This window comes from Pinus tabuliformis, chromosome 9 (genome assembly GCF_031772625.1).
Source record: "Pinus tabuliformis cultivar Carrire ecotype Pingquan chromosome 9, CPIR1, whole genome shotgun sequence".
In the NCBI taxonomy this organism is placed as follows: Eukaryota; Viridiplantae; Streptophyta; class Pinopsida; order Pinales; family Pinaceae; genus Pinus; species Pinus tabuliformis.
Window position 1 is genome coordinate 1,581,215,907 of NC_142307.1, and position 12,087 is coordinate 1,581,227,993.

Here is a 12,087-nt window from a genome sequence, read left to right on the forward strand (position 1 = left end):
TTCCAAATTAGAAATATAGGCAACCAACGACTTGTGAATGGAATTTATAATAATTTTCTTATCTTTGACCTTACCTTTCTTGTACTTTGTTTTTGCAGCAGCAGGTGCATTTGAAGGAGGCTCCACCACTCTTCCTTTTACATAGTCCATAACATCATTCTCTTCCAAAGTCAAACCCAGAGACATGTTCCATGCATGATAGTCGGATTTGTCCTCGAGTTGGTCCTTGGATTTGAAGTATGATGTAGTCGTCATTGAAGCTAGCTCAAAATTCCTGTCCAACAACTTTCCTTAGTGATTGCTTTTCTCACTCTTACTTGGGCTTTGTCTTCACATGGGCCCTGGAACCATGTTAAATTTAGATAACAATGGTATGTTCTATGCTTAGCACAATTTACTTCAATGTTCCTTTAGTAGCCCAACAACAATCTCCAATTATTTCCAGTAGCAATCGCATTAACCATTAATCACATTGACAGTAAATGTAGATAGAACATAAAACAAAATTGCAGAAGACAAGCCAAGACAAGAGAACACCGGATTTGGCGGATGTAAGGGAAAAACCCCAATGTGGGGAAAACCCTTTGATCAAATCTTCTTATTATTATTCAATAGTTCAGCAGAGGTAGAGAGTACAAAAGCAAATTGATAATTTGATTCAGTTGATGATATGGATGATTGTGAATTATACTAACTTTGAAACAACTTCCTTTAAAGACGCTGCTTGTCATGATGAATGTAAAGAAGCAATGCATAAGGAGTATGACGCTCTCATAAAGAATGGGACATGGAAGCTAGTGGACTCTCCATTTGGAAACAAAACAATTCGCTGCAAGTGGGTATACAAGAACAAGTACAAGTTAGATGGCTCACTTGACATGCACAAAGCAAGGCTCATGGAAAAAGGATTTGCATATAGAGAAGGTGTCGATTATGAAGAGACCTTTTGCCCCCACAGTAGGATGGGCCACCATCCAGACTCTCTTTGCCTTACCAGCTGAGAATGGATTAAAATTTCACCAAGTAGATGTGAAGACTGCTTTCTTGAATGGAGATTTGAAAGAAAATGTCTTCATGTCTCAACCATAAGGTTTTGTTGTAAAGGGACAAGAACAAAAAGTGTGCAAACTCATCAAATCCTTATATGGCCTAAACCAAGCAGCGTGAGCCTAGTATGAAAAATTGACTAATTATCTTATGGGATTGAACTTCAAACACTTTAATCTTGATGATGTAGCTTTGTTTGTCAAGAAAATTGGGAAAACTATTGTCTATATTGTGGTATATGTAGATGATCTGTTGATAATAGGGAACAATGAAAATTATATTGCATCCATAAAGAAAGGGATGAAGAAAGGATTTGAGATTATAGATTTGGGGTACCTTCACTACTACTTGGGCATTGAAGTGACCCAACATTCAAGATATATATTTTCTCAAAAGAAGTATATTGGAGAATTGTTAAACATGTTTGGCATGGTTGAAACTTGAATGCAATCTTTTGTCTACTCCAATGGAACAAAATATGAAAGCTCACATGTAAAGAAGGGAATGAATTTGAGGATGCAACTAAGTATAGACAGCTTGTTGGAATTCTTATCTGCCTCACGACTACCAGAGCAAATATTTCATTTGATGTTGGAATCCTTTCCATGTTTATGCAAAAGCTTTGTGAAGGACATTGGTCTGCTGCAAAAAGAGTTCTAAAGTACTTGAAAGGAACTCGAGACTTTGGACTCAAATATTCACAAGTGGATGACTTCAGCTTGATTGGATATTCTGATTCAGAATTTGACAGAGAGAAGGAAAATTGAGTGTTTACTTTATGCTCTCTTATGAGCCTTGGATCAAGAGGTATCTCTTGGAAGTCATGTAAACAGTAAGTTCCAGCAGATTCCACGACAGAGGCAGAATATGTGGCAGTTGCAGAAGCAACGAAGGAGATTGTGTGGCTCATGAATTTTTTTGAATACTTGCAGGAGAAACAAGTGAACTCTACTTCTCTTTTGATTGGCAATACTTCTGCAATTAAGTTGGCCAACAGTCCCAAATTCCATGATCGCACCAAACATATCAACACAAAGCATCATTTGATTCGATATCATGTAGAGGCCAAGACTATTCATCTAAAACATTGTTTCACAAATGAACAAATTGCAGGCCTCTTAACTCAAGCACTTGGAAGAGAAATGTTTGAAAAATTCAGAATGATGCTTGGGCTCACTAACACCCTTTCAGATTAGGGGGGGAATGTTAAACACCTAATCCTTGGGGATTTGGTGAATATCTTGTAAATATTTAAATATAGGAAATGTGAATAGTTAGAATAGGAACCAACCTTGGCAGATGAAGGGTTGTTTTTGTAATGTTATATAAGTCTTTTCACATCGATACAAATGCATTGAAATTTGGGAGTTACCATCCTGGTCTGTCAAAAATTTCTACTATGATACAGTTTATGTTGAAAAATATTTTTTGATAAGTATGATTAGAGGAAAGACCTTTCTAGAAGTGCTTTATGCACCATAAATATGTAATTTTCGTCTTGTCTGTGAATAAAAAATACTTTTTCTTTTTAAATTTCTGTGGGAAAAAACAATGGGCTCAAGACATGATATGTATTAAGTTTGAACTAGGCTTTAATGATATCTTAATGGTAATCTCCTTCAAGAGACTTGCGATATATGCCATTCATTTTCCTTTATTGAATATACACTCTTTCTCTCTCTGGTGTATACTGTGTTTGATTTTCATCAAATGGAAAGACAGGCTTGACTTGAGGGTTTATCTCTACTTCCGACCACAGGCATTTTATTGGTATCTATATCTGGAAATCCAGAATATCTAAATCACCCTGTTGTGTTTGGAGATTGATGCCCCTCTAATTTTGACATCGTTGCATGATGAAAAATTTCTGAAATGCACTCGATTGTTTTCCTTTTGTCTCATTGAAATTGAAGCAGGTTATTTATTTCAGTTTATTTTAATTATATTCTAATGAGTCTTTGGATGAAACTTAATAATGTGAACATCATTCTTCAGTAGAAAAATTCTTTGCTTTCTTCTTCTGTTCTGGATTTTATCAGTTAAGATCTCCATAATTCATAATAAAGTAGCATGTTCCACTTTGTGGTGTTCTTATCAACCATTAAAAGGTTTCACCTTCAACTTTTGGTCTATTATATCTATATTATTTCTGGTTGGAATTATTCAACGAAATTGTGATACCATTCACTTGATTTTCTGGTCAAAGGCAGTTGAAGGATTGTATATCAGGTTCCCTGTTTAAATCTAGACATGTTTGCATGGGACAGAATTCTTTTGAGAATCTGCCAGTACCACTTTTTTTCACATCCACATTGAACTATGCAAGAGTTAGATCATTGGACAATATTACTTACATAATACATCTTTACCTTCATTATGCACTTTGTATGGATGGGTGATTTCTCGGCCTCTAGCTGATTTGCTTGTGGCAGCTATATGCCTTTCCTTTGTAATGCCTTGCTTGACCCTTTTCATCTATATTTTGGCAATCTCAGTGCTCTTACAGTGCAGATGAAATCCTTTTTTTCTCTACTTTCCATTCGTATTATGGAAAGAAGGATGATTTCTAGCTGATAGGTTTGTGGCAGCTATATATGGTTTTCTTCGGTAATGCCTTGCTTCACTTTATTCATATATATTTTGGAAATCTTGGCATGCATACAGTGCAGAGTAAATCTGTTTACAGCAATTATTGGGAAGTGTTTCTGATCTCCATGTGCTTTGGATTGTACTTTGTTTTGACAGATTATGGGGTGCACAGACTCAACGGTCACTGCAAAACTTTGAAATTGGTGGAGAGCGTGAGCAGATGCCTGAACAAATTATACAATCATTTGGTGTTCTAAAAAAATGCGCTGCTAAGGTGTATTTAATATTATCTTTTATTTTCAATCATAATGCATTTAAAAGCATAGCACAGGCTTGCCCAGCTTTATGTCTTCCAGGATTTCAAGATTGACAGGACTTTTGACATATACAAAGTTGATTTATATACTTGGATTTGACCTGCTAAGTCAATGCTAATTGTAGGATGCTGATGAGTGTAACACGGATGATTTGTTTATAGAGTTAGATTTTCACTGTGAACAATTGTTACTAAGTAAATTACAGTAGGTTATAACCTTGTGGCTTGTATGATGTACTGATAACTTGTCCTTGCAATGGGTTTGGCGTAAGTCTACAATATAAGTATCTTTTTTTTGAATGGTGGCAAGTTGGGAGCAGTGAAGCAATCTTTTGCAGAAGTATGCTGTCAAATAAGCAATTTAAGAGATTCTTCTGAACAAAAAGTGAAAATTTAATGACCCTGGTTTGAGTTTGTAATTCATGCTAAAATCGAAGGATCATATTTGATTCGAGGTAGTAGTGTTTCAGAACTAACATCTACTTCCAATCATAGGAATAGCAAAAATATCTCCATTGATCTGCTTCTATTTTAATCAATTGAAAGTTGGATGTTTTGTGATGGAATTATCTGGTTTTTCTTATCGATTTGCAAGATCTATATTTATCTGAAGTACAATGGAATAGGCTCAATAGAAATCATTTAATTTGTTTGATAGAATTCACTATATCTTTCCCTGAGTGCTTAAATTCTACCATTGTAGGTTAATATGGAGTATGGTCTTGACCCAACCATTGGGAAAGCGATAATGCAAGCTGCTCAAGAAGTTGCTGAAGGAAAGCTGAACAGTCATTTCCCTTTGGTCATTTGGCAAACTGGTAGTGGGACTCAAAGTAACATGAACGCTAACGAGGTCAGTTGAAAAGAGCAAGTGAGACTGGATATCAGGGGCTGAGATTTTATACTCGTTGTTTTTGGTTTTGGGGGAAATGAATGCTGTTGAATTTATTTTATACAAAAATATTAGTAGTCTTTCTGATCAGTTTCTTGTTGCTGACACTAGTTATATTGTCATGAACGTGATATTTTATAAAATATCACCAAAGTAGACCATTTAAGTTTCTGAACGTTTAATATACTTTATTGGATGGGAATGTCGTGGCATTGGTTCAAGGAATTCCTCTTTTGGGTTGCCTAAAACAACTGGGAAAGTTTTTCTATCATCTATCAAATTAATAAAATGTTTAGATGACTGGTGCTGAAATGTTTTGTTACGTCAAACCTGTCACTGGTAATCAAAATTGATACATGCATTTGATATTGCCACAGTATAATGTCCAATTTCATATTTGTTGCCTTTTTACCTAAAAAGGATATGACCTATAAGTATTACCAGGGTTGTCACATCAAAACTACAGGGTACCTGAACCCGGGTTACCCAAGGTGCATCAGATAGCCAGCTTACTGTGGCACCAGGCACATGTGCAATGCTGTGTAATAGTTTAGGAGATTTAACACATTGAGAATAGAATCATGTCAGCTAAGAGCCTTTTACAGTGTTACTGGGAATGTGCACCCAAATGGCAAGTTTCCCTACATTTTTATTTCCACAGAGAGTATTTATACACACAACTATCCTTGTATATATCACCCACCAACTCTAGTAACTATTCTTAGCAGTTTTTCTGATGCTAACATGACTGCAGCAACTGGTTATACTAAAGACATTATTTGTCTAAAATCATGAAAATAGAAAGTCCTCCTTTCCCAGCCAATGGCTACACAACAGTGGTGGTACCTACCATACAGTATATTGGTAAAATGCATCTAACTCGAAGGTGGCTTCTTCTAGGCCCCTACATTTAATCTTGTACTCCACCATTTGCCTTTACAAAGTTTCCTTACATCTACCTCAAGGATGCCTTCAATTTCCCCGAATTAGCTTTGACCTATTCATTTATGAGAGGGATCATTGTTTGAGTAATCATCTCACTGCCCAACTGCTTTTTTAACATGACACATATTTGAGTAATCATCTCAATACCCAACTTATTTTTTGACATGATACATGGAATACATCATGAAGTCTTCCCTTGTCAGGAATGTCTAGTCTTATCCGCTTTTGCTCATACTCTATATGAGCCATAGAACTTGGGTTGAAGCCTATCCTTACCTTGTTGGAGAGTTGTTTGTTTGCAGGATTTCTGTCAGACAAGGACCATGTCTCTAGTCTCAAAGTGTCTTTCTGAGCAGTGTTTGTCAACATGTTTTGTTTTGTTTGTTGAACAAGTTGTCCTTTAGGATGCTAAAGGTGTTATGTGCTTGCCTTAGTGTGGCGGCTATGACAAGAACTTTAACATTTTGAATGACCCAATCCTTAGGTGAACGGGGTTCATAGGGATATAATACTTTTGGGTTGCCCCCAGTTACTAATTTCTAATTTCCTTGTCTTTTTTTCCGGGGAAATATTCATTTGTTGGACCCCAAAGTGGGTACAAAGATAATGTTGATGCTCTGAGCATGAATTTGAGTACTCGCATGCCACCAACATTTCCTAGCACCACTTTTTTACTTATTACATAAAAAATTAATTAAAAATCCCATTCTGTGGGAAATTTTAATTATTTTAAATATCCAAAAAATACCTAGTCAAATTGCACAAGACTTTGGGAAATGCCTAGCATGGTAATATACATTGATCCTAGACTTAGAACTCACTCAACGCCCAACTATTAAGACGCATTCCAGCTTTAGAGGTTATGACTGAAAAAACTCGACTAGTTATTTATCGCTAAAAAGTGAAAATAATTAGTCAACTGAAAAAAAAACACTCAGGGGTTGATTCCCTTAGTATCTAGGTCCTAAGTTGTCTAAGTCTGTTACATAAGTTCATCATGCTAGTGTCATTTTTGTTGATTTTGGGTAGCATCGGATTTGCTCTAGGCCTCAAATTTTGCAGGGAGGCTTGGGCACATGCATTCCAAAGAACCCATAAACTGTTTTGGAAAATTCCACCCAGAAATGATTTTATTAAAATAATTAATATTTTTGATGGGGTTCCTAAGTCTAAACTTAGGAAAATTAAAATATTAATGGGTATTAATCTAATTGTGGGTGAATCTTCTAGATAAAGACTAAGATCAAGTCAAAATGATCTAAGCCTTTGATTAGGAGTTAATATAGGTCGTTGGTTATCCAACAGGAAGATATAAGAAGGGGCTTGAGGGTCATTTGGAAAATACACCAAGAGAGATCAAAAAAATTGATTTTCTGAAGTGAGAAGTTCTAAAGAGGAAAAATCGATTGAGGAGATTTTTTGCAATAGAGGAGCAGCGAGAATCCGGAAGAAGGAAGTTCCAGAGAGTACGAGGCAGAGAGAGCAAAAAAGATGTCCAGAGAGTGGTAGATGCTAGCCCACGCAGAGGCAGTGCAGGCCATAGAGGGAAAGTTGAGTTTCCTGCTGAGGGAAGTCGAGTTTCAGTTGCCAGAAGTCGGGGTGTGAGTCCGGAAGGTAGAAGATCGATTTTATCAGCCAGTAGAGGATCCGGAAGAGGGACAACATAATACCCAGCAGGGGTGACGCAAAAATTGCCTTGAGTGACGCAGTTCTGCGTAGAGGCCATGTAGAGGGTGACGCTGAGCCTCTAGTTCAGCATGATCAGTCACTGATTCTCCCAATGGCAGGGTGAGGTCATTTAACCATTCTTTTGTCTAGTATTCTCTCTGTATCAGATTGCTAGTTGAGCATCCTAGAATTGTATTCAAATTTTCTCCTGCATAATAATAAAACCCTCAGAGTTGTTGCACTGGTTTTCGCTCATTGGGTTTTTCTGGTGCCATTTGTCCAAAAATAACGATGTCCTATGTGTTTGTATTTCCTTGCTCAGTTTCTATGTTTCAGAATCATATTTAATTTGGTGTAGGCTGCTTCAGTAATTTACTTCACTGTTTCAAGAAGAAATCTAAAATAAGTTTGTAATGTAATTTACGATCTAGGTGAATTAGATTCAGTTGGTTGCAGTAGGATTCCAAAAATTGTTAGATATAGGAATTTTCGCAATTTTATTACAATTCCCTTGCAGGGTTACAAAATTTGAGAGAGATGATAGAGAAGATAGAGAGAGAAAAGGGGAAAAATGCCCTTCTAGACTTCCGATCTTCAAAATTTTTGCAGGTGTCTTGTCTATTGGCAATGGGGTCTTCGTTTCCTACCATGTGCATATGAGCAGGTAACACTACCATCCATTTCATTAACTTTCTTCGCTAATTGAGATAAGCTAAATTCTAAGTCTTGACTTTCTTCATGAGTCAAGGATGAGCCTTTAGTAGATTTAATTGGTGTAGTAGCTTTCATTGGAGCCATGTTGGAAAATAATAATAGCACTCCTCTTTATTACAACTTCCAGTCACCAAAAAAAGGGATCTTCTAATCAACAATTAGGTCACTAGTAAGTTACATACCTTAATTTAGAGAATATCAGAATGACTAAAGTTATATTGATATATCTATGAGATTTTACTTTTTGGATTTGAAGCAGTGTTACTTGGGAGCAGGAGTGGGAGCGACATTTCCAAAAGCTCCTGGTTTGGGAGCGAATCCCAGAGCGATATATATACATATATATATATATATATATATTTCATATATTTTATATTTTGATACATATATGTCAACAAAAACATGTAGAATGATGAATTAGATATAAAAAACATAAAAAACATAAAAAACATAGATTGATCATTGAACCATCAACCATATAACATCAATCATCTAGAAGTTATAATCTTCATCAACCACATCCACAAGTTAGTAATATACAACATATTGAGTCTCGTGAATCATGATTCGTCAATCTTAAAGTTTCAACTTCAAGCTTTCAAAATTGAAAATTCAATATATAACATTTATCATCATTGATCACCAAAGTTGTACTTGTAAGCTAAGTTTAAACTTTAAACTTTAACCATTACAAGAAATAATATCTAACATGAAATGAAATGTTATAAAATGAATTATGAAATGAAATGAAACAACTTTCACAAAGCATCATATTCATAATTCAGAATCATTACCAATGAGTTATAATTGCCAACTTCAAACTTCAAATTTAAATTGTCACAATCATATATTGTTTACAAAAAATATCATTATGATATGAAAGAGTCAAGACTCAACAGTTATGAAAATTAATAGAAACTAGAAAAGACAAGTAAACTGTAAATCTATTATCTACTACTGCATGTGGCCCTTGCCACGAGAAGTGTCTAATGTATGAGCAGGTCTTGGTGGTCTTCTAGGAGTCTCCCGCACAGACCGACGACCAGAACCAAAAGGCACATGCCCTCCACGTGAGGGTGTAGATGGAGGCGGCGACAACAAAGGAACAAGACTCGGAACTCAAGCACTGCTACTGGATGGTGGAGGTGGCATGGTTGTTGCTTCATCTTCCTCTCTTATAAGTTTTGCTTCCAATTCTTCAAGATGTATAGTGCCATCCTCCAAATTATCATCCTCTGGGTGGTTGTCCCAAATTTTATATGTTGGATCCTCATAAGCCCGATCATAGTAATGACTCAACAACCTCAAGTTGTAGTGCACATAAACCAAGCTTTCTGTTCGATTTTCATTGAGTTTGTTTCTTTTCACATTATGTATGAAGTTGTAGGTGCTCCAACACCTCTCTGCAGAAGAAGTATTTACAACCTGTGAGAGAATTTTTTTTGCCAATTTTGGCAAAAGTCCATGGCCGCCATATGATTCCCACCATGTGAGAGCATCAAATCTGTCTCTATCTTCCATTGCATGAAAGGTACCAAACAAACCAGTGCAACTGAAGTATCTGCCTATTTCAAGACGCACACTAGCACATTCCTCCCTATTAGGTATCAACTTTTCTAATGCTTGCAAATATCTTGTAGATACCTCTTCATCTATATGGGGTTTGGCCCTAACCCCACCCCTTGGTGCAGGTTGGCCCAACCAAGATGTAGAGTAGTATTTTGGCGTAAGGATATACGCCAAGCAATGTAGTGGAACATTAAGTTTATCCCACCGTATACACACACAATCGTGAATCAGTTTGTACAAGTTGGGATCATTGTTATGAACAATATCTTTTATTTGCCTTAACATGGTATCCATCTGCTCATACACCTCGCCAATCACTTGTTTATTCGTATCTACAAACCGAATCATGTGATAAATGGGCTTAGTGAAATCCAATACTTGCCTCACACGTGCCCAAAACATACCATCAAGAGCGGCCTCCTCCACCTGTTCAATACCTACCTGTTAGCTGCCTTTGTAGCCCTTTCCTTTAATACCTGCCAGTGTGGACTTGATACCATGCTAGCCAATGACTCTCTTACCTTCAAAAGGCGCCTGAAGGTGAGGTAATAGCTACCAAATCTAGTCCTCGCAATCTTCAACAACTCCAATCTTGAGTGACTGCGGAAAAGGCCATGGGTATTGCTATGATTTGTAATAAATTTTATCATTTGTTTGCCTTTCTTGTACAAATCACCAATCCATTTGTATTGTTCGTTTTTGTTCTTAACAATATCATGCATCAAAAGGTTCATTGTGTGAACCAAACACCCAGACCAAAATATGTTGGGGTATTTATCCTCAATAATTGCTCCCGCTGCCTTACAATTAGAAGCATTATCAGTGATGACTTGGATGACATTGTATGGCCCAATACGGTCAATTGTTTCAAGTAATGGTTCTGCAATGTTGATGGCGGTCTTGAACTTGTCTGAGTAATCATATGCTAAAAGAAAGATGGCACCACTAACAGACACAACAAGAACATTTATCAGTGGCTTGCCTTTTACATTTGTCCATCCATCAGATACAATGGACACCCCATGGTCAGTCCAAGAACTTGTCATTCTATTAAAAAAAAGAATGTGATATTTTTTCTTTTTCATGATCAAGTCCAATGGCTCTTGCCTTGTCATACCTAGGGCTCTTGTATCTTTTAGGGGCATCATTTATGGCAGAAACCATTTCGTGCCAATAAGGTGAGCAAAGAACTTTGAATGGTATCCCACATGCATAGAGAAACCTATAAACTTTTGAATCCACATCATTCCTACATGCTTCATCAAGGAAATTTGATATGGTTCTATGCCTTAAACCTGGTGACCCTGTGCCTCCATATCCACTGCCTTGGGAGGATGCTCAAGGAGTTCTTTGTGCATGTGATTGTGAGCTTGGTTCAAAGAAACCCTTTGATTTTTTAGATTTGTATTGGGCTTCCTCCTCTTCCCTTATGTATTTGGCTCTATCTGCTATTGACACCCCTGTACAAGTTTTGATTCCTATTTGTTTATCTCCATCCCATGGCATTTCCCCGTAGAGGTGTTTTCTGGCACGGGTGTATGAACTTGTGTAATTATTGTTGCAATGGGTGCAATGAAATTTAGTGGTTCCACCCCCTTTCCCTGCTTCAAGCCTGTTAACATATTTCCACAATGGGGTTTGGTCTTGTTTAGTTTTTTGAGCTGACTCATGTTCACTCTCCTTCAGCGCCTCCTCACCAGGGTTTTCATCAAATCCACTATGTCCCCTTTCTTCATCCCCTTCTTCGTTTTCAATTTCAACCCTCCTTTTTCTACTCTCCAACAAGCTCTTCAATCTCCCCTTGCTCCTTGCTTTCTCTTGCTCTTTCACTTTCTTGCTCCTTGCTCTCTCACTCTCTTGCTCCTTGCTCTCTCTCACTCTCTCCTTGCTCCTCACTCTCACCCTCTCTCAATCTCAATCTCACTCTCACTCTCACAATGATGAAATGAAACCCTGCCTCCTTCCCTCCCTCACTTTATTTCCAAAAAATTCATTTTTTTTTTTAATTTTTCCCTCACTTTATTTCCAAGAAAACCATTTTTTTTGGCGCGTTCCGCTTCCGTCGGCTGCTCTCGTCGCTTCGGGAGCGATTTCTCCCTTACCGCTCCCGGAGCGACGCTCCCTGCTTCGCTCCGGAAATAGGTAGGGAGTGCAATTTTTTTTACGGGAGCATGCTCCCGACCCGCTCCCGCCTGGAGCGCGGATTGGGAGCAGGATCAAGGGGGGGGGGGGCTCCCCCGCAACACTGATCTGAAGATTTGTTCTATAATACTTTGATATGTCTTTTTTGCAATTCCACAGGTGTGAACTGAATTTGATGTGTCAAATCAAAGTTATGGTAACTTTC

At 37.4% G+C, this 12,087-nt stretch overlaps 1 protein-coding gene across 2 annotated transcripts in view; it reads left to right on the top strand.

Annotated features, from left to right (window-relative positions):
- Nucleotides 1–12,087, top strand: part of LOC149154739 (fumarate hydratase 1, mitochondrial-like) — a 178,545-nt gene that overhangs the window by 44,090 nt on the left and 122,368 nt on the right. For both annotated transcript variants that reach the window (XM_089440812.1, XM_089440813.1), the window contains exons 3-4: nt 3,793–3,910; nt 4,656–4,805. In XM_089440812.1, the coding sequence (XP_089296938.1) occupies nt 3,793–3,910; nt 4,656–4,805 (268 nt within the window). The remainder of the gene's footprint in view (nt 1–3,792; nt 3,911–4,655; nt 4,806–12,087) is intronic.